At 33.0% G+C, this 24,419-nt stretch overlaps 2 protein-coding genes and 1 long non-coding RNA gene across 4 annotated transcripts in view; 1 reads left to right on the plus strand and 2 right to left on the minus strand.

Annotated features, from left to right (window-relative positions):
* LOC106466937 (glutamate--cysteine ligase catalytic subunit-like) overlaps window positions 1–6,533 on the minus strand; it is a 31,898-nt gene extending 25,365 nt beyond the window's left edge. Inside the window, exons 1-3 of one of the 2 annotated variants that reach the window (XM_013927255.2) lie at window positions 6,346–6,533; window positions 3,166–3,275; window positions 891–1,010 (exon numbers count right to left, since the gene is read on the minus strand). In XM_013927255.2, coding sequence (XP_013782709.1) covers window positions 891–1,010; window positions 3,166–3,275; window positions 6,346–6,495 — 380 coding nt within the window. In that variant the 5' untranslated portion in view covers window positions 6,496–6,533. Of the gene's footprint in view, window positions 1–890; window positions 1,030–3,165; window positions 3,276–6,345 lie in introns of those variants that run through there. The other variant, XM_022395035.1, reaches the window with a different exon arrangement.
* Window positions 6,534–9,291: 2,758 nt separating this feature from the next.
* Window positions 9,292–14,960, plus strand: LOC111087655. The gene is made up of 2 exons (XR_002612317.1): window positions 9,292–9,488; window positions 13,599–14,960. It is a non-coding gene; the product is annotated as an uncharacterized LOC111087655 (long non-coding RNA).
* Window positions 14,961–14,974: 14 nt separating this feature from the next.
* Window positions 14,975–24,419, minus strand: part of LOC106466939 (60S acidic ribosomal protein P0-like) — a 14,534-nt gene continuing 5,089 nt past the window's right edge. The window contains exons 2-9 of the mRNA XM_013927257.2: window positions 22,630–22,721; window positions 20,592–20,767; window positions 19,920–20,007; window positions 18,657–18,803; window positions 18,362–18,470; window positions 16,907–16,983; window positions 16,056–16,196; window positions 14,975–15,243 (exon numbers count right to left, since the gene is read on the minus strand). Coding sequence (XP_013782711.1) covers window positions 15,088–15,243; window positions 16,056–16,196; window positions 16,907–16,983; window positions 18,362–18,470; window positions 18,657–18,803; window positions 19,920–20,007; window positions 20,592–20,767; window positions 22,630–22,683 — 948 coding nt within the window. The 5' untranslated portion in view covers window positions 22,684–22,721 and the 3' untranslated portion in view covers window positions 14,975–15,087. The remainder of the gene's footprint in view (window positions 15,244–16,055; window positions 16,197–16,906; window positions 16,984–18,361; window positions 18,471–18,656; window positions 18,804–19,919; window positions 20,008–20,591; window positions 20,768–22,629; window positions 22,722–24,419) is intronic.

Raw genomic sequence — 24,419 nt, forward strand, 5'->3', positions numbered from 1 at the left:
ACACATAAACAGCTTTCCAAATACTTGCTCTAATTGTCTAACAGCATATCTATATCAATACTACACTATACACATAAACAGCTTTCCAAATACTTGCTCTAATTGTCTAACAGCATATCTATATCAATACTACACTATACACATAAACAGCTTTCCAAATACTTGCTCTAATTGTCTAACAGCATGTCTATATCATACTACACTATACACATAAACAGCTTTCCAAATACTTGCTCTAACTGTCTAACAGCATGTCTATATCAGTACTACACTATACACATAAACAGCTTTCCAAATACTTGCTCTAACTGTCTAACAGCATGTCTATATCAGTACTACACTATACACATAAACAGCTTTCCAAATACTTGCTCTAACTGTCTAACAGCATATTTATATCAATACTACACTATACACATAAACAGCTTTCCAAATACTTGCTCTAACTGTCTAACAGCATATCTATATCAATACTACACTATACACATAAACAGCTTTCCAAATACTTTCTCTAACTGTAACAGCATCTCCAATAGAGCAAGTGAAAGAAGCTGTTAGATACTCAGAGAATAATGAATTCTTTAATTTTTAAGAAAATATTTTCACATTTTTTTAGTTTACTCTTCTTGTCCCATTTAAATTTATCCATGCACGACAAACTTGTTTCTCACCACAGGTTCACACTGGCATCTTTTATGACAAGCAGAGCTAGTGGTAACTACCACAGGGAAGTTTACACCTGTGTATTGGTTAAAAGAGTGACCAAGACAACAGCAAACTTACATCACCAATTAGATATGTAATGGAGAGTAAGAAGTACACTAAAATGTTAATATCTATTTATTAGAGCAGTAATACATATAAAACATACACACACAAGTCAAGCTTACCTAGCTTGCATGTTAGCCTCCACAATATTAAAATGTGATGTCAAACCTCCATAAGGCTTAGAAGGTGTAGCTTCTACCATGTAAGCTCCAAACTCAGGATGCCACAGGGATCGAACCTCACTGTCAGTTAGAAATCAAACTGGTCATATTAAAAAAGATTATTAATTAAAGACTCTTTTTTTAACAGTAAGATAGTAATTCATAATAGCATCACATATCATAACACACTTACATTAAATGTAAGCTCTTAAATAACAATAAAAAACTACATTTAATCTAATATCTTATTTATACAATACCACAAAAAATAACTCCATTAAATGTACTAACTTCCCCTTACACACTGCCAAAACACAACTGCAATAAATGTATTAACACCTCCCTTGCACACTACCAAAAACCAAGTGCATTAAAAGTACTAATTCCATTACAAAATACAGTTAACTAGATACATTAAATGTAACCATACCTATACATAATATCACAAAACAATTAACGAAAATAGCTCCTACACATAATAAACCTTTACATTACAAAACAACTTTATTAATTGAAATAACTCAACTGTACAGATTCCAGCATATCATACAATGTGGTTAACTAAATTTCATTTACTGAATGATATTACATTGATAAGAAACAAAGTACACCAGTTGGTCACTGAAATATCTCACATGACAACTTCAACTTTTTCCTCTTTTCTTTCAATCCTAGTATTTTAAACACATGTTCACAAAACTTTATCATTTGGTCATGTAAACCAAAATGTAGTCACATATCTTGTTTCCCTTATTCTTGTGAATCTTAGTTTATCATACATTCACATGCCAATTACTTTGTGTTAATATGTGGAAGTATTATAAGATGGTTTTACTAGTGTTTCATAAATACGTGTTAAGGCATCTAGTGAATTGTATTTTATCAATACACTTAAGAGCACAGCAGTTAATGCTTACGTCATATTATGGAATAACGTAATTTTGTGTCAGCTTATAAGTAAAACACTTTAGAAGATAAGAATCTTGTAAATAGCTTCACTGATGACATACATGTTCCAGCCATGTAACAATATACTTACAAACTCAACAAGGTCAGATGAAATTTACACAACTCTGTATGATGGTTTAAGTGAAATTATTTATACTGGCACGTTACTTATCTCAAATGGTCGGGCTCAGTTACAGTTCTAAATAATGTGAACTTGAAGCAAATGTTTTTGGTTAAAACATCTTTGTAATCCATTTCTGCAATGACTAAAAACATACATTATGTGTAATTATAAATAACGTATGAATGAAAATGAAACAAACTTCTAATTAGATCTGAAATACACAAGTTCCAAAACTGTAACTAGGTCAAGATAAATGTGAATACCTGTAATTTTTAAATGTTGCTTTAAATATTTTTGAAGCAATTTTTCAGGCATTGAGATATAATAACTTCTAATTCCATTAAAATATTTCAAGTATTTTTCATCTTCTTACTGTTTTCATTGTACAAAAATAGCTTGACACAATATACATTCTCCATTGTTATGACATTACCATCTATATTCCAAATAAGTGCACAAACACAAACTGTAATTACTTTACCACGTGTCTCATTAACCATCCACCACACACACACACTGTAATTACTTTACCACGTGTCATTAATCATTCACACACGATTCATTATCTGGCCATATACTGTACTTACTGTCATTACAAACTTAATTAACTTTTCATATACATGATTAATTATTCACACACTATTATTACACAATAGGAAAAGCACTACTCCACTCAGAAACATTATTTCATGATAAAGAAACAGTTTTCAATACTTTATTTATCTGACATCCACAGATTATTTTTGTTCCCTAAAATAGTATTTCGTTATTTTTGCTTTTGACAAGATATATTTTTTCTGGCAGTATAAATATTAATTCTTTAATGTGTATAAAAATAAAATAACCTTATAATTCATGATATAAGAGTAATTACACCTTGAGTAACCAAACATTTTTGCTTCTCGCACATATTCAACCAGTTGGGAGACAGAAGTCTCCCTCCAACATAACCAAAAAGAGAAACAAGCCTATGTGCCACTTTAGAATTATGGATGTGTTGGAGCTAATACCCAGAAATTAAAAGTTCAACAAAATGTTTATTGAATCAAAAAACAATAACGGGGAAAGTATAGAATGTTGTACCCAGTCAGTATTATTTGGAAATTATTTCTTTGTTCATATGTATACTACAAAACATTCATACACGATTTAAACTATTTCTACCTAGGGTTTTCTTTTTCTTTCTGATGCATGTAGTCCAGAACATCACTGGCTCGGAGGCTAACTTGTGCAATTTTCCTGTCGTGGTCAAATTTGATAATCATATATTCAACCTAGAATTCAATTAAAGATCAACACTTATTTGCATGATAATATACTCAACTTAAAATGCAATTAAAACTGAACCTGTATCTTACTTTCAGACACACGATTTAGTTATGTGAGAAATCAGTTTACTTCTAAATGCGTACATGGTTGCAGTAGTTTAAGATTTCAAACTTTTCTAAGAAAGTAAACTGAAATAAAACTACCAAAAGGTATTGAGAATTTGTAGATAATTTCAAGAGTTCGTACAAACTTTCACTAATAAAATTAAAAATTTATGAGAAATGCAAGAAAGCAATGAGATGTGTATTTCAGAAGAATTTATTCAACTATAATGAAAAGAATAAAACATACAATGGTCAGAATAACAGAAATTCTAACAAGGTTTGTAAAACTACCAAGAAGACAATTCATAAAAATCTAAGACAAAACGAGTTGATAAAAATTTACTTACAGTAAATTGGAAAAACAAAGTCCAAGATAAATTTTGTAATACAGTATGGGGTTCATAGCACTCAAACATAAATGAATTACAAAACCAATTTTAGATTTTTTTCAAGCCCCTTTTTAAAATTAATTCTAATAATGTATTATTATTATTAAAGTACTTAAGGTAATGTGTGCTAAATCAAACAATGTATATCATGGAATATCTTGAAATGATCAATCTCTAATCACTTGACAAAAAAAAAAAACACATGCCTTACTCTAAACATTTCACTTGTGTATGAATTTTGGACTGTTTAAAACTATAAGCATGAACTAAAACTGAGATGATAAATTCAAGGTAAAACTGTTAGTACCATACAAGACATGACAAGATGTTAAGAAGGTCAAAAATAATTGATAAAAACTTTATAGGAATTATTAATAAAGCACACAGTATGATAAAGGGTTTCCCAGTCAGGGAACTATAACATGAAGATATTATCCTACACAATAAGATCATGATGATTATACACCCTGAAACTAGGATGAGACAATTGGGAAACAAGAGCACAAATTTCTGGGGGGTGTTTATAATAATATAAAAAACAAGCTAAGTGTGACACTCGCATTTCAAAGAAACCAGCCAAACAGTACATAGTGTTCACAACCCTCGTGACCCAAAGGAGCCAGTCTAACTTGGCACTACACGTGTGACCCAAAGGAGCCAGTCTAACTTGGCACTACACGTGTGACCCAAAGGAGCCAGTCCAACTTGGCACTGCACGTGTGACCCAAAGGAGCCAGTCCAACTTGGCACTACACGTGTGACCCAAAGGAGCCAGTCCAACTTGGCACTACACGTGTGACCCAAAGGAGCCAGTCCAACTTGGCACTACATATGTGTGACCCAAAGGAGCCAGTCCAACTTGGCACTACACATGTGACCCAAAGGAGCCAGTCCAACTTGGCACTACATATGTGTGACCCAAAGGAGCCAGTCCAACTTGGCACTACACATGTGTGACCCAAAGGAGCCAGTCCAACTTGGCACTACACATGTGACCCAAAGGAGCCAGTCCAACTTGGCACTACACATGTGTGACCCAAAGGAGCCAGTCCAACTTGGCACTACACATGTGTGACCCAAAGGAGCCAGTCCAACTTGGCACTACACATGTGTGACCCTTGTGATACCCAACAACACCAGCTGTGATAACTAGACATTCCCAGTATAGCATTGTACTGTTTAATCACTTTTTCAGATAACAGCTATCCAGCAGCTGTGATAGCTAGAATTTGCCAGTACTACATATTTCACCAGACTTGTTCTGATAACAGCTATAAAGCCACATCAGCTGATAGCTAGACACTCCCAATACTACATTGTACTGTTTAACCATTTGTTTGAATAACAGCTACCCAGCATCACAAGCTCATGGCTAGAACTTGCTAGTATAAACTATACTGTACCATTTCACCAGACATTATTCAGATAGTCATTATTCTTTATTTATTCTGACATACCTATAACAGTTTCTATAGTAAAAAAGAAAAAAACATTAAATCTTCTGAATCTGTTAATTAGTTTGAAAAAGTTGTTTTAAATCAAAAAATGTTAATCTCAAAATTAATGATTTGCAGGTCTTCAGTTTGTGGTCTTAATGTTTTATTAATTATCATGCTATAGACATTTATGGCACTGCCACATGAAGTTAAAATATAAAAAACATATGTGTTGTTTGCCAATCAAAAAAGTTGTCTATATTGAAACAAAATATCTCTCTTGTCAATAAATCTTGGTACTGTGTAAATAACAATAAAATAAATGTAACAATACATTAAGCACATTTACTGTGCGTATTACAATCCATGAATTTAAAATAAAATAATTCTGTATCATTAGTACAAATGGCAGAGATTTTATCAACTGTTAATATCATGGTACTTTCAAGTAATTATTAATCAACTAGTTTTAATCAGGAAATCAGAAGAAAGAAAAATGTACAAATAATAATTATATTACTGTACTGAAGAAAGTCAATGAAAGTTTAAATGTAATGAACTTCATCAAATTTAAATAGGTTTTAGGAGTTTTGCAGAGTTTGGGCTATGCTACAGAACCATACATGTTGGTCAATATGCATGCACCATGCAAGTTTGTAAAATGTAGTGCTCTGGTCCCTTATATACTACATACCATCTTTATTACTAAGTTACTCACCAGTGGAATGTGACTGTCAGTGTCACTGTTCAAAATATATGACTGGAAATTAAATATTTTAATTTCAAATATCTATGATTGTCATTACACTTACAGTTAGATATACAACTTCAAGTGTAACTTCTAACACTGACAGAAAAAAAAAAAAAGACTAACAATTGTTATAAATACATTACCTAGGCCTTGTCATAAACTGCAAATCACCATCATATTCATAGTTCATACTCATAGATTTAGTTAGAAATAGAAATAAGGTTGTTTATCGTCAAATTGGAGAAATATCGATATTTTGGTAATTATCATGAGTAATATAACATTTTGCTGTTCTTTTTAAAACTTAAAGATGATTAAATTTAAATAATACTTCCTCTGTTCCAATCCAATTGATTAGGTTGATACTATTACTCAGTTAAATTAAACCAACTAACCTCATCTCCCCACTTCAATACATCATTTTGACGATTCTTCAGTTTATGGTAGAGATTAATAAACTGTAAAATTCCTTGATTTCTAACAGTGTCAGCCCATTTTTTTGTTTCTTTCCAAGACAACGGAGAACCTTCAGATAACAGCCCCATATCTGATTGACGATTTCTTGACTGACGACGAAACTATGATCACACTTATGTTTTTAACTCAAGAATTTCTCCTACTGGCATGCATCGTTAGCGCAGGCGCTCTTTCACAGATAAAGAGCACGTGGTTTAGCCAATAATATTACATTCTCTCGCCTTCTCAGTTGAAGACGGGTGTAAAGATTAAACAACTACGAGTGTGTATAGTCGAAGCTCGTGATGAGTGATAAACAAATTTGACGAATTGATATGATAGAATCAAGTTTATGAATGAAATGGAAAATAGATTTGGTTTCTTCACCATCTTAAGATATATTTATTTGCAATTTTTCTTGATTTTTGTAGTATTATATAATACTCCCATTTACGATATAAGTCCTAATTACAGTTTGTGGGACTATAAATAGGGTAACTAATTATTTGTACACATGATTTATATATATCAGATACCCATCAGAGGCTCAGCGTCAAGTCTAAGGGCTCACAACACTAAAAAACCGGTTTCGATACTTGCGGTGGGCACAGCACAGATAGCCCATTGTGTAACTTTGCGCTTAACAACAAACAAATAAATAAATTAAATTAAATAGGCTTAAAGTATTAGTTTGTAATATAATAATTGTTGCATTCACAATTACAAAGAATCCTACAGCTCCAAAGTCTGAAATTATTTTTAAAAATGTTACTTAGACTTAAAATATCTGATGACATCAATTTATATTTCATAATGTACATGCAATGTTCTTTTAGAAATAATTCTGTAATTTCTGATGCGCTAGCTATTAATTCAATACAAAACTACTTATGCTTGGAGACGGCTCGAATGGATAATGAAGAAAAACTTTAATATAAGTTTAACATAACAGCAAATATACAACGTTTCGACAAGGTTTGATGATGACAAAACTTAGTCGAAACGTTTCTTCTAGTCAATCCTAACTTACGACAATTTTTAGCTGAAAACTTTTAGTTCGTCTAAACTCAGTTTGTGATGATTTATTTCATAAAAGCCTAAAAAGAAAAACGTTCGATTTCGTGACTTGCAGGTGGCAGCACCTAATTCAGCTAAGCTACCATCTATAGGTTCAGAAGAAACCAAAGATGTTAGGATGTGAGATCAGTGGGAAGCCAGAGGCTGTATATATTTAAAAACTGTTAGTTTATGTGTAGTGAAATGTAATGAAGGTAAATGTATATGGCAATATAAGTGACTAAATAAATGCGTGTACGTGGTCACACACGTGGGTAAGAACGTTACACAAAGTGATTCATGAGTGCTGTACGGCATGGATGAATCAATTACATAACCAACACAACGATTGACCTGATTATGACAAAACGTTGTACATTTGCTGTTATGTTAAACTTATATTAAAGTTTTTTTTCATTACCCATTCAAGCCGTCTCCAGCCATTATTAGATTGTTCGTTTGGAATTAAGCACAAAGCTACACAATGGGCTATATGTGCTCTGCCCATCACGGGTATCGAAACCCGGTTTCTAGCATTGTAAGTCCGCAGACATACCGCTGTGCCACTGGAGGGCTCAACATAACGAATAAGCAACATGTAAATGGAACAATGAATTTGATCCGGATGTTTGTGATATGACGTTAACACTATTTACATGTTATTTTAATTAATATTTAAGAGAGAATGTTTCTATTTTAACATTGAAACATTCGACAGGTAGTGAATGTTCACAGAGAGATAATAGTATTTTGTATACATATGCATGTGTACTTGCATTTTATTTTAAAATAGTATTTTTTGCATTATGTGATTTTCTTTGTTAAAGAGTTAGTTTACATATTTGAATATGTTCCCTAATTAAAGGGTTTGTTTAGGTATTGTGTGTAATTCTTTTTTATTTGTCTCAATAAATGTGTGACTTCGTGGTGCATTTCACAAAACATTTAAATTAAAGAGTTTATTAGATGTAGGCTCATTCTAGTCCAATTTATAGGTGATATTAACCTGTAAAATGAATTTTATTAAAAGAAAAAGGGTTGTCTTAATGCATATTCTCAATTAAATGGTTTATTTTTAGATTATGTGGTATTCTGTGTTTAGGGTTTGAAATGACTTTATTGATTTCATTGCTTAATAGGTTCATTTATGTATTCATTGTTAAAGGGAATTTTTGTACTACATCTTTGTTTAGAGTTGTGGTGACTGTGAAATGTGTAAGTGTTTGGAAATCAGAAAGGGTTAATGCAGTTCTTGTAAGTTTAAAGTTTACTGGTTTCAAAAGTAAATGTAATTATTAGCTTGGAACAATACTAAGGTAAGGAAGACAGGAAATGTGGTACAGAAATATAGCATAGGTTTCTTCATTATGAACTGGACTTCGAAATATATTCACCAAATAGTTTTAAAAAATCCATCTAACAAAAGAACAATGTTACAGCATTGTTTTACGTTTATTGATTATGTCTTTATTTATCCAATTTCTAAATAATATTAAGAAAAATTGTGGCCTGTGCAAAATTTGTATTTGGCACCCCTGCCCCTGTAAATATGACAAGAACTGCTAATTGCAATGTCAATTATTGGTGCCTCTTGCAGTGGGCGCCCTGCTTTTAAATTATTTTTTTCATTTGATTTATGTAAAACTTTACTGAGTGATGTACTAATTACATTATTTTGGAGAGTTCTGGAATTTGTACCTTTACATGTTTGTAGTCGTAAACTTTCTTGTTATGATACCAGTGTTACTGGTGAGCACGTGGTCGATAAGGTGATGAATTACAATTCGCATTTCGATGATAAAATGTTGTGTAATTCTTCATTGGATATATCATCTAACATTTTGATATACTTAACGATGTTAACGCCAATGGCTCTCTTGAAAGTCTAGCTAAGATCTGGGTATTTAATTTTGCAAGTGTTGGTTAATAAATGTTGTATAGAAGAACTGGCCAGCTAAACTCTAGAAATTAATGGTAGTGTCCTGGCTGGAGAGTACAGAAAGGTCCTATAGCTACAGCAGTAATGGTAAGGGTGTAGACTAAATAGGTTCTCCTATTCCATATTTAATAGTAAATGGTGGTTAGGATGAAATTTTTACAGATCCAAAAGAGGTGTGGCTGGTTTGATATTTACATTTACCAAAAGCTATATTATTTCACTGTTTTATTTTCCACTCATTGGATTTTGACACAACAGCCTTTCTATACTTCGCTGATGTCCTTTTGCACTTCAATATTATTACAGCCTTTCTGTAGTTTGTTGATGTCTTTCTGTACTTCTTCAAATTTATTGTAGTAATCCTTCTGTGTGCCTCCATTCCCTTCAATCAGAAATATTTTTGTTCTTATTCATCTATAAATATTATACCTCTTTCTTTTAACTCTGTCTCTAACCTCTTAATTGTCTTTGAATTTTCTATAAATTCCTTTTTTGGTCTTCTTTTAACTTTGTCTCGTTCTTCTAATTTTATGTACTTTTTCTTGCTCTTTTAATTTGCTGTCTTTTTCTTTTTTTGACTGTTTAATCAAAAACTTCCAGTCTTGCTTCATGATCGTGTTTTCATCTTGAAAGTTGAAGTTTAGTTAAAGTTCTATTTAACTTTCACGAAAACAATTCCACTCTGACTTCATTGTTGTAATGTGTCTATCGTTAGGTGGATTCTTTTGGTTATTTGGTAAAAATAGTGCTAAGTACAGTCCACTTAATGATAATGCATTAATTCATTTTTTCAATAACTTTAACGCAAGTTGCAGGCGCAAGTATACAAACATTTGAATAGAAACTCGAAAACCGACTTACTTATAAACTTTTCAACAAAATCCTCGCTAACTAACTCACCGAGTAACTGAATCGGCGCGATAACTCTCACTATTAACAATGACACGAATGGATTATTCAATAGCTACGCCCATCTCCGCTCTTCCAACATTATAGGAATTCCACACAATAACGCCATTAAGAACCTGCCGCCCTATGAAAATATACGCGCTGCAACAACGATTGTGCAGGCCCTGTACACAGGCCTTACCTTTCAGGAACTTTCCAAATATTACATTTTGCAATCTTTAAAACACACATCTAAATTAAAATCAATACCTTCCAACATTATATTATACACCATAAGACTTGATATTTTAATATACTTAATGTGTAAAAGTGAGACTAGTTTTGCTATAGAGCTAAATTTTTTGTAGACTGCAGAACGTGTTTGGTGTAAAATGATAAAAACCTTAACTCGGTTGTAGCAGCTTTCCAAATTTAAAATAGCGGCGCCCCTCTAATTCAGCAGTTTCCTTGCCATGTCATTTATGTTCAAACGTTCACCATTTAAACTGGGATATAGGTGCTAATTCGAAGTCCATATATTCCAATGGCTTTCATAATGTGGCTTATTTTATGTGTATTCACATTAATACCCTTTTAATACACTATATTATAAATCACATAATGACAATTTAGGTAGATCTAGCATATTACTAAACTTATAGTACATATTTATAGGTGAGAGGTACTTGGGCTCATTTCCATCATGTATGATATAACAATCTAATGCTCGTAACGTTTTGTTTTTATGTAAATTTTTCTTGAAATAGGTGAATGATCTGCTTAGAAGTCTGTCATGGAGTGGTTGTATTCATGTAGGATGTAAGAATTTGTTGAGTTGGGAACTTTGTATTCGCTAATGAGTATTGCATTTTGTAGTTTAGTTTTGGTGGGGGAAACATTAATCCAGGCTAGACAAGCATATTCTATAACCTCTCCAACTCTTCCGTTGTAATTTTTGGACTCAAGCAGGTCCTTCAGCAACAAAAGGTATCATGACTATAATTAAAAAAATGCTGATGTAATGTTAAGGAGGGCCCTCAATAATAAAAAAGTACCATGTCTATCATTAAGAAAATACTGATATGTTTAGGAGGGCCTTCAGTAATAAAAGTTACCATGACGACCATTAAAGAAATATTGATGATATGTTAAGGAGATCCTTCAGTAATAAGAGGTACCATGACGTCCATTAAAGAAATATTGATATTTTAAGGAGGTCCTTCAGTAATAAAAGGTTCCACGTCCATCACCGAGGAAATGCTGATGATATATTAAGGAGGTCCCTCGGTAATAAAAGGTACCATGACTTTAATAAAGCAGTTTCGACGTGCTACAACTAATGTGTTAAAATCTTCTTATGCTCTGATGACATAGTTCATCCATTTTTATTTCCATACAATTTTAACCAACATTACTTAAGACTGACTAGTAAGGCTAGTTAATTATCGGTGTAATTTGTTATATTATATCAAGAAAACGTCTGGAGCGTGTTCAGCAGTATCTAGCAGACTCGAACTCTGGATATTCCAATCTGCTGCTGAATACTAGAACAGAGGTGGTTAAATCAGCGGAACGTGAAAATAAAACAAAACTGTGGCATTCAGTCTACATGTTTTTGGAATTTCAGCTCACGCATTAAAATACGTGTCATCTAATTTGTAATGCCTTTAATTTTCCCGCTCCCCTCCAAGACTAAGCTTCTAAGTGCTTTTTTTGGGTCTATGGAGCCTCTCTCAAAATTCAGACTTATAATTCGCACAACTGCTAAAACGTTTGCCCACCCCTGCATTAAACTCACCTTGAAAACTAAATGATTACACGATACGTTTCACATTATCTACAATGACTAAGCAAATTCGAAAGCTAATTTTGGTCAATGACGAAGCAGATCTCAGTTTAATACAGTAACATCTAAACAGTTGTTGTTTGATGACGAAGCAAATCTCAGCCTATACGATAACATCTAAACAGTTGTTGTTAAACAGATTTCAGCTTAACCTCTAACCGCTTTGTTTTCAATATTTAATTAAATCACGTGATGCAATAATTATGCCATCAACTAAAAATTACCGTTACACGAACTAACGAAAAAAACTAATGTGAATATTTTGTTTTTCTGGAAATAATTTTACAACCATGTTTAACTGTGATTTTTTTATTTTTTTTTGCCAGTATCCTCACGTGATTTGACATGAAAGCACACAACACATTTTATCAGTAGTGTGTATTACCACCACAAAACATTAAGTAAATAATTACTCACCGCTTCACACACACGTCATCAATACTATGTCATTACTACTAAACAAGCTATTTCAAATGATCGATCAAACCTTGTCAACTGAAATATTATTTGACCAATGACAAGCAGTTTGATAAATCCTCTCGAAAAATATTTAAATATAGAAGACAAAAGAAACATCAGTGAAAAGTAACTATTTTACTATGTTATTTTTCCTAACCAACTGCCAGTTTTACCATGGCGGATAACATAGCCGTATTATTATTTTTCAGTGCACAAAAACGTTTCTTATACGCAACAATGGTATTAAAACAGTCCTTCTAATTAGCATTGTGGCCTTTACTTAAACTTGCTGTTTTTTTAAAATCATTAAAGTGCCACACATAATTGAACAAACCGATTATTTTTCGCGTCATGTTAGGCCCTATGTACCAACTAGCACATGCCCGTTGGAACAATAATTTTCAAAGAAATATTGATGTATAAATAAAAATGTGCAGTCAACCCAATCCTTTGGATTAGAGCGTCCATGCACTATGATGGTCAAGTGGGCCATTTATAAAAGTTTTGTGTTATTACATATTATTTCAATAAGGAAAACTGCAATGCGTTTATTTTAAACAAAGGAGATTGACTGTAATGCATCGTTTGATTTAGTTAGTTACAACCCAGTAGAACTCTCAGTAGCTGTGGGGATTTTCCCCGCTAGATGCCACCCGGTCCTTGTGATTTTACTGAATGCAAGAGAATACCGCTATTGAAATGAACACATTTGAAAGTTGTCATTTCTATAGTGTTAAAGAGAAGATATTCAATTGACAAATTTATTTGACATGGTAGAATAAAGTATATAATACCGACGTGACAAAAATACACACACACAAGATGAAGAACAACAAATATTTAACTCAAACACATTCCTACCTTTATGTGTTTTTTTCGTTCATGGTCCAATGTATTTCTTTCAATCACTTAATAGAAAAAATCCCATTTATCTTCCAGAACCCCCCCCCCTTTACAAAAAGTAACATTTGTGTTCTTTATCAGTATATTTTTTTTCTTCTCAGATTAACTGTTCAACACATACGAAGACCGACGGATCCGATGTCGATATCGACAAATTTTAGGAATTGCAAAAAATTAATAGCTAAAACATGCAAGGTCCCATCATTTGGGTATAGACTTTTGTATACACGTAAGACATTCTTACGTGTTCTGTGTCACCCTCGACTCCTGTCACTACAGCAACAACTAAACATGCAAGGTCCCATCATCTGGGTACTCTCGTCTACCACAAGACATTCTTAAATGTTCTGTGTCACCCTCGACTCCTGTCACTACAGCAACAACTAAACATGCAAGGTCCCATCATTTGGGTATAGACTCTTGTATACACATAAGACATTCTTACATGTTCTGTGTTACCCTCGACTCCTGTCACTACAGCAACAACTAAACATGCAAGGTCCCATCATTTGGGTATAGACTCTTAACTACCACATAAGGCATTCCTACATGTTCTGTTGTCACTCTTGACTCCTGTTACTACAGCAGCAACTAAACCACTCCAGAACTGAGGGATCATGAAATATTCACGGAGTCAACATGAAATTATTTCATCAAGTTTGCTATGTGCCAGAAGTCTGTATAATTTTGGAAGTTCTGAATGTTTCTTGACCAGAAGAAAGCTTGATACCTGCTTACTCAGGTTATTCCACCTTTCCACAATATTGAAATTATCTTCAAAAATTATTTCACAAGGTCCATCTGGTATATATTTTTTTACTGTTGAGAGTACAGATGTCTAACAGACCAGTTTCCTTGTTGAAGAACACCTTCACATCTCCATGATGTGATGGCTAAGTAGCAGTCCTAGACCATTGCATCTCCAAGGTTGGATGGCAGGAATAATATTGGCAGTAAAAGATAAATTATTTTATACCAACCATTTTACATCAGAAACTAATGGCAGGAATAATATTGGCAGTAAAAGATAAATTATTTTATACCAACCATTTTACATCAGAAACTAATGAAGTAGAGGAAGAAATGACAACAGATAAAGTTCATAAATCCTGAAGAAATCCACCTAAATAGTAAAGAAGGTGCTTTAATGAAGTGATGAAATTTGTATTTTAAGTTGTAGAGCATGAATGCTTATAAATAACTCAAACTTAATTAACCTCTGCAAACTTTCCAACTCAAGTCTGTCTGTCCATCATATTTCTGTAAATGCGTCTGTGACGTACCCTTTCATTTCGTCAACATTCCGCGATTTCCTACTGTACACTTCGTCCTTCCCAGAAGAGAAAGTCCGTATGTAACCGTATACCTACTTTTGGGCACAAACACACTCGAATACACATACACTACATTGCTATTTAAAGGACCAATTCACAGAAGTATACATTATGCTATCATACAAAACATCAGTACAGATACATTATGCACTATGTGTAACAAACACAATTTTATTATTTTTCCAGTAGCAGCGTTTACAAGCTACATGAAAATTCAATCAGTAATGATTTGTTTTAACACAAAAAGATGTGAACTTCAGTCAAAGAGACCAAAGCCCATGTCATCATCTTCAGATTCTTCCGACTCTTCTTTTTCTGCTGCTTTTGGTGCTGCTTCAGCTGTTGTAGTGGCAACAGTTTCAGCTGCAGTGGTTGAAGCAAACTTGGAAGGATCTTTTATATATTCTTTTGCCTAAGTAATAAAAAAAACATTGTGAAAATAAACACACAGATAGGTGTTAGTATTAGTGTTTGAAGTTTTCAATACTATAACCTGTACAGTGTACCAAAGAAACAAGACTCTAAACTACATTAATAGTGTCGTATTTATAAAACATGTCCAAGGAGCTCCAGTAGTTATATATACCCAGTTTTTTTTGGGATGGTTTACCGAAATTCAAAATATGTTTCAAGTATAAAGTGAATCTTCTCTTAATTACACACATAATAATCTGATCCATTTCAAGTCGTGCAAATGCAAAAATTTAAACTAGATGACAACTTTCTCCTATCAAAAATCTCCAAATGAGATACGGCTTTGTATCCAAGTTTGGGGTGGGAACAAACCATCAACATTTTGCATTTTTATTCTCATTCAAAAAACAAGGAAGCCATATTAAGCCTAAGATAACATTGTTTTTCATTTCTGTTTTTACACTTCAATATTCTACATGACTTGGAAGCCACAATCATTAAAATATAACACCATTACTAACACAGGTTATTTAACTTTGCACTTCTCCCACCTTTTGTTCTGTACCAATCCCATTTTCTTGGCATCTCAAATTTAATTACCTTGTTCTTTAGCTCACTGGTCTATTTCATTAAAAATACTGATTTTCATAACATCAGACAATTGAGGAATTCAGTTGATGTGAAGCTAAGGAACTGATGTCAATAATAGGTGGATTACCCTTCCACATATTTGTAACATTTTCTTAGAATGTAAAAGAAAATTCAGTATTTGCTCTTTGGCCAAAGTACTAATTATGTAAAGAATCGTACCATTTCAGCTTCCTTAAATGTGATGTCAGTTTCTACAGCAATGGCAATCAAATTCTTCAAACCCCTCACGATAGAATGTGGGACAGATGCAATGGTGGGGTAGCCGATCTGTAGACTCACAGCAGCCACATTCCTTACACCCTGCAACAGAGAACAGATTAGTTATTTCAACAAATGACAGTCCATCAACACACAGAACAAGGTACAAGTAACGTCTGTTAATGAAAATGTTACCTCAACACACACAGAACACGGTACAGTAACGTCTGTTAATGAAAATGTCACCTCAACACACACAGAACACGGTACAGTAACGTCTGTTAATGAAAATGTCACCTCAACACACACAGAACACGGTACAGTAACGTCTGTTAATGAAAATGTCACCTCAACACACACAGAACACGGTACAGTAACGTCTGTTAATGAAAATGTCACCTCAACACACACACAGAACGTGGTACAGTAACGTCTGTTAATGAAAATGTTACCTCAACACACACACAGAACGTGGTACAGTAACGTCTGTTAATGAAAATGTTACCTCAACACACACAGAACGTGGTACAGTAACGTCTGTTAATGAAAATGTTACCTCAACACACACAGAACATGGTACAGTAACGTCTGTTAATGAAAATGTTACCTCAGCACACACAGAACATGGTACAGTAACGTTTTCCAATAGAAAGGTTACCTCAACATATATACACACAAAACACGATGCAATAACATTTGTCAAAAGAATGATTATTTCTGTGATACCAATATCAATAAAACAAACTTGTTTTTTGTGTTCTAACATAGCAAAAGGAATATGGAACAATGAACTTATGTAAAATAAATCTTACCTCCAGAAATTTGGCTCTCAAGTCTTCTGGAGTAATGTCCAGAATAGCAGGAGAAAAAACAGTCCCAGAGTCATAAACTAGCCAAGAAAAGTCCTTTTAGTTTAAAGTTTTGCATTAAATACACAAAGTCAATTATTTCGTTTTTTTTTAAGATATATAAAAAATAAATAAACAAAAATGAGAATATAAGGTAACAAAATCAAAGCCTATTCTAATGAGCATCCAAGATATAGTGAATTTTTTAAGTTGCTAAATTTATTTTATATTTTCTTTGTCTCTCCTACACCCCCTCCCCCCAATTCGATTGCCTCATTTTAATCTGTATTTGTACCCTGCTGTACAGAAGTATATAGCACAAATTATGTCATAAAGGAATGTCTTATTATTACATCAAAGACCCAGTCATGGCTGAGAATAACTTGTGCTGGTTCTCTTACAGAAATACTCATTTGATGGCAGTCATTGGCAATGCAGATTTAAATTTTATTATTTGTTCTTCCATTTCATCTCAAGTAAATCTTTAAGTACTTCTCTCCACATGGATAAGCTTCCAAACAGAATTAATGTTTCTGATACTAATCCTCAATTCACAAGAACATTTTGTGTTCACCACGTTGTTCATGTATGCTTTTCAATAGTAAATTCTCCCCTGTCACGTTGTGTATTTATTAGTTTAGCATGAAGGATTCTAGGGATGAGATAAGCCATGTTCATTGGCCAATCAGCAATGAGCTGTCAATTGGCAATCAAGTGATGCCTTTCCAGATCACACATACTACATGAATTTCCAAGAAAAATATTTTAACCATAATATGGTTATAACAAAATTTAAATGGTGCCATAGGCTATAGGGCTGAGCAAAATAATTAGGGCAAGTTTACCGACTTTCTACACCCAAAACACCTGCAGGAAAGTTTCCTTGAATGTATTCATTATTACTTAAAGAAGGTAAAATCAGGTATTCTTTCAACAATGACAGTGCCAAAATTTACTATTTCATTTGAGACATAAATTTGTTCTGTGATATTTGATTATTAAATGTATACTAGCCTGACCAAATGCCTTAGGTACTGCAAGTGATTACTGAAAAGTTTTGAGATACATTTTGTATCCTAGCCTTCAACCATGAGTGAACACGGAATAATTTAGTAACCTAACAAGAACACAAACATTACAAGATTATTGTACATACAAAGTTAAATCAGCTTTCAGATAATAAACTAAGTAACCTTAGCTATTTTCTACATTGACTTTTTTTTTTTTACAGTTTTTAGGTTCTGTTTTGGTTTTATGCACACAACTCAATTTTTTTCTACAAAATAATTAAATAACATGTAACCACACTTGGCATTGTTTAAAAACATCATTTCTGTCTCAAGAAAACACTGTCTTGTCAACTTCTAGAACTTTATTCAAGACTGAGATTTTAGCAACTGACTTTAAAGCAACACTCACCTTGGTTAATGACAAGACCAAATGTGAAGGGAGAAATGTTTAACATATTTAACAATGTTGCCTCAGATGCACCAACTTTATCATCTTTCTTAATCAAATGGATCTCATTCTGTAAAGTAAAAATGTGTTGTTAACAACCTCCAAGTATCTTAGATTCACAAATTTTCTTTTTTCAATTCCTAAAACTAGCAAATTCAAGACATTATTGAAGTAAATGACCTTTAATATTTTTTGACTTTGGCTTTTTTAATCACAAAGAAACAGCAAATATACACAACTAGTATAATGTGCTCACCAGAATTTCAATTGTTCCTTTGGAAATCTTGGTTGGGATCTGAAGGGCTTGGAAAAAAGAAGTTTTCTCAGGCCCGAGTCCAGTGTTCTGAGGAGGAATCTTCACATCACAAGGAGCAAGGGATCCAGCTTTAGCAGGGGCTTTAACCTAAAAAAAAATAAAATAAATGTAATAATTTATTGAGAGTAGTAGTGAGCATTAGAACTGAGGATGATTAGTGGAATTTGATACTTCAGGTTGTTGGATATTGAAAATGGTGATAATCTGGAACAGTAATCCCTACCAGGACAAGGGAAAAATAGCAAAAAATGTAAATGGTGTCGCTACTAATTAAGTTTTATTTAGTACTTACCAATTACAGTGTACTACTGATTAAGAGCCCTGTAAGTAGCACTTTAAGGATGATACAATATCACTGAACTTTTTTTGAATACTCATGTCTAACTTTCTGTTCACTATAAACTTCTCTTTTTTTTTGGTGGAGTCACTGGGGACAAAGCAGAACCATGTTTTTCTGCCATTTTCCTCTCAAAAAATGATCAGGACACTCTAGGGATGCTTGATATTTACGTCTTAATAAACTATTTCAAGTTTGTAAGATTGAGATGTAAAGTGGTTAGCAGTGAATTATTTCTGGAAAATTATTTGTAAAAAAGATAGGTGAAAAATTCCAGAATTTCACATAAAATCGTAAAATAACATTTCATACAGGTATAAAATGAAGAGAGAAAAAAATCAGAAGAATTACGCCTAAATCATAAGAGTTGGCAGGTCTTTAAATCTACAAATTCTTTTATTTCTAATACCAAAAGTATGCATTTCCTACATGCACAAAAACTAAGAGACAGAGAAAAAAAAAAAAGCTAGACAGTTCAATTTTCCTGCTTAGTCTACAGAACATTTCTAATTGCAGTGTTGAACTGTCTCATCAACACAACCACCATGAAATATTGGATATACACCGTACAATTTAAGAACAATTACATTATTATGTTCCAAGCTAAAAAACAGCCATCCTTATAAAGGTACATTAGTAAGTTAAAGATGTACCTTGTTATCCAATATCCTGTCTCTCACTTCAATCATCCTTATAAAGGTACATTAGTAAGTAAAAGATGTACCTTGTTATCCAATATCCTGTCTCTCACTTCAATCATCCTTATAAAGGTACATTAGTAAGTAAAAGATGTACCTTGTTATCCAATATCCTGTCTCTCACTTCAATCATCCTTATAAAGGTACATTAATAAGTAAAAGATGTACCTTGTTATCCAATATCCTGTCTCTCACTTCAATCAGGTCCTCCTTGGTAAAGACAAATCCTACATTTCCTTTAATGTGTGGCAAGATCCTGAAAACCAAGTGTTTTATAGACAACTCTCAATTTTTTTAATCAAACTGACAAAAAGCATTAAACCAAAAATGTACACAAACACAATTTCACAACTACCTTCCATTTTTATTTAAAAAATGGAACACAATGAATAGTCATATTAGCCTATAGGTTTCAATTCACCAGTCAGCACTGAAAACTGGATAATTGTTTTAAAATAGCTAAACACTTGAATGTTATAACACATTCACATAAGCAATGTTATTCTCTCTCTCTCTCAAAAAATAAATAAAATTGAATTTTTTAATATACATATACGGAGCTACATTATGGTCTCCAGCACATTTAAACATGTAACTATGTTTATATATTTTAAAAATCATTGATACACACTTCCAAGACCACCCCACACTTGTATAGAAATTTAAATATTTCAGTGCAGTTTTTAAGGAGTTGAGAAAATGTGACAAACAATTTGTAGATTAAACCATAATCTCAGGTAAATTAAGTTTCAATTCTGCTAACTTAACACTCATTTCACTAAGAGCTTATTTTGATTATACTATAATTTTATATTTATTTTGTATCGTTCTTCAACCTACTTCTCAAGTGCTGAATTGTTCTCAAGATGTCCACGAATGGCTTTACGAATCATGGTGTTTTTACCCATCAATACAACAGCAGACTGCCTTAAAGAATGCCGTATCTGCTGCATCTGGCGAGATCCAACATTGTCCACTCCAACAATGAAACATTTTGGGTATTCATCCAGAAGTTGCTGTCAAATAAAATATTGCCATTAAAATACCAAAAAAATAAATAAATAGAAACAGTTAATGGTTAGTAAATTAAATCCTCTACACTTCCAGAAAGTTGAATAAAATTATAACCTTAAAGTCTAGGCATAACAACTACAGAGCCTGATTAATCTGATACAGCAAAGTAACAACCCTTAACCTTATCTTTCTTTGAGAAAACATATGCACCACAACAAGACAACTGTATGGTAAATATGCACATAATGTGTACCCACTCTACCACCATTTTGTTTTTCGAGTTGCTTCGTTACAACCATCTATGTCACAATACCCAAATTGCTTCGTTACAACCATCCATGTCACAATACCCAAATTGCTTCGTTACAACCATCCATGTCACAATACCCAAATTGCTTCGTTACAACCATCCATGTCACAATACCCAAGTTGCGTTATTACAACCATCCATGTCACAATACCCAAGTTGCGTTATTACAACCATCTATGTCACAATACGAGAGTTGCTTCATAACAACCATCTATGTCACAATACGTGAGCTTATATAACCAGCCAAAATACTTCCTTTCAACTTGAGTTTTTTTAGTGTGTGCTTAATCTTGTAAATGGATCTAATAGTTATTATTCAATAAAATAAGCTGTTGTATCAGTGTTGTTTTAGTATAAGCACTCATTTGTCTTGTTCTGCTGGATACGGTAACACGAGTGCAAGCATACCGCATCGTTACAACTTCTGTAATGTTAGTCAGACATGGCTGAAAGGTCAACAAAATAAAAATAATAAATATATATAAATGTATGACGTTATGAGATTTAAGCTGTTTAGTCTAAACATTTGTTTTCATGGTATAATCTGTTGTCATTCTAGAATGAAAAGGCATAACTTATATTTATTTTTTAACATGGTTATAAGATCAGTCAAATCGACCAAACCTGTACAGGGATAAAATAGCAAAAATAACAGATAAAATATTTTTTTCTTAAAAATGTTTGATAACCATCTGGAGTTTAGAGAGATTTCGCATGTGAAATTTGACAATTTTCTACTGCATAAATTATTTTTAATCTTAAAATCAAAATTATTTTGCATGCTGAAAAAAGAAAAAAATTCATGAGCATTAATTAAAAAATTAAAAATATGATATTTTGTGTATAAAAGCCTTCTAATGTCTACTGGTAACCAGTAAAGTTTTGTGCATATACATTTTTAAAAAGTTACAGTATAACTGCTTTATGGTTACTTTGGGTGATACAGGCTGGGTGGAATCCACCAACCCGTAGTAAAATGGTTAAATAATTTTTATTTGAGAATACACATAAGAACATGCACAAAGCAAACAATGACCAATAACTATTATAATTTAACTGGTTTTCTAAACAAGGCATAAGTGCCTTAAAATAATTCTATTAGCTACTTGTTCTGAATTTGATAATGGCAACTTTAAACAGAATAACTAAAACTGTACTGAGGGGAACATAGCATTAGACATTATTTGGTAAATTAAAACTTGGTCTTTCTTATAAACAACATAATAGAAAATATCAGAGAATTAAGAGCAAAATGTAAAAAGGATGTGACAGGTGGACCTGGCAAGTAGTCGTGAATTTCTAGATTATGTCTCCATAAACAAAAAGATAGAAAGCTATAAAAGTTACTTTCTCAGAATAATATCCATACTTTACACTAAACTTAAGAGATTAAAGAAGGAAAAAAAACAGATGGTGGGCAAGATGAAGTGAATAAATGTTAATTCTTATACAAGGAGTTTGAGGATTTATTTAGGTATTTCTTTACAAAATTAATATTTGATTAATTAACTACAATTAAATGTACCCATAGCAAGAGGGATAAGCCATACTCACCACTAACTTCATGAAATAATTACTCTTCCAAGTAGCTCTGTCCTCCCTGCCCATCTTGTGGTTCAAGGATTGGTCTCAGTTGAGTTTAAGGACTGGAGAATGGAACAAAAGTATTAGAATTATCCTGTACTACGTACACTAGAAATATAGTTATTTATCTTCACTTGCAGTTGTACAACCGCTAAACAACCACGCTTAGTTGTAGGTGCACAACCGCTAAACAACCACGCTTAGTTGTAGGTGCACAACCGCTAAACAACCACGCTTAGTTGTAGGTGCACAACCGCTAAACAACTACGCTTAGTTGTAGGTGCACAACCGCTAAACAACTACGCTTAGTTGTAGGTGCACAACCGCTAAACAACTACGCTTAGTTGTAGGTGTACAACCGCTAAACAACTACGCTTAGTTGTAGGTGTACAACTGCTAAACAATTACGCTTAGTTGTAGGTGTATAACAGCTAAACAATTACGCTTAGTTGTAGGTGTATAACAGCTAAACAATTACGCTTAGTTGTAGGTGTATAACAGCTAAACAATTACGCTTAGTTGTAGGTGTATAACAGCTAAACAACTACACTTAGGGCAGGCTTAAAAATATTTTTGTCTGCTGTAACCCTAAACTGATTTAAAATGTAGGTAGGTAAAGGTTTTTGTGTTTTTCAAATTGTTTGGCAAACAAATTTCGGGAATACCACTAGTTATTGCCTACGACATAACGCATTAAATAACGAATACAATTACTATCAACATCTATTCTATTAAGAGAATTAGAGAAATTTCAAATTCTTTCACAACACACTTGATGGTCGATATCAACCTCAATCAAGAAAGTTGAATTGATTTTTGCCAACAATTTTATGATTTGTTCTTCCATTTCATCTCATAGACCAAGTAAATCTTTAAGTACTTCCCTCCACGTGGATATGCTTCCAAACAGAATTAATTTGTTTTTTATCCTAGTCCTCAATCCACAAGAACATTTTGTGTTCACCATGTTGTTCATGTATGCTTTTCAATAGTAAATTCTCCCCGTCACGTTGTGTATTCATTGGTTTAGCATGAAGGGTTCTAGGGATGAGATAAGCCATGTTGTCAAACCTCAGTGCATTGGCCAATCAGCAATAAGCTGTCAATTGGTAATCAGATGATGCCTTTCCAGATCTCACAGACTATATGAATTTCCAAGAAAAATATTCTAACCATATGACAATAAAAAAATGTAAAAGTCAGGAAATTTTGTTAGTTGGGGGCCAATATATTGTCAGAAATTAGTGAAAATAAAAATGTCCCGGGTCATAATGTTAAAAAACTCAGTCAGGTTACAGCAAACTTGTGGGTCCAAATTTTCTAAACAATTATCTTTAATTGCATATGTATAACTCTGTTAAACAATTATCACCTTTATTTGTAGGTGTGAAACTGCTGAACAATTATTTTTACTTGCAGAAATACACCCTGCTAAACAGTCATCTTAACATGCATATGTATAACTCTGTTAAACAATTATCACCTTTATTTGTAGGTGTGAAACTGCTGAACAATTATTTTTACTTGCAGAAATACACCCCGCTAAACAGTCATCTTAACATGCATATGTATAACTCTGCTAAACAACTATCACGTTTTTTGCAGTTATATAACTGCTAAACAGTTATTCACAAGTACATATTTTACTTTTTACTCATAAGTTTGACTATTAGGAAGTTCGCTGTGACGTAATCAAATGGTCACGTGACTCATTGGTTGGCAAGACCTTGTTTAAAAATGGCTGACCAGTATTTAATCGT

The sequence above is a fragment of the Limulus polyphemus genome, unplaced genomic scaffold (genome assembly GCF_000517525.1).
Source record: "Limulus polyphemus unplaced genomic scaffold, Limulus_polyphemus-2.1.2 Scaffold2431, whole genome shotgun sequence".
Lineage (NCBI taxonomy): Eukaryota > Metazoa > Arthropoda > Merostomata > Xiphosura > Limulidae > Limulus > Limulus polyphemus.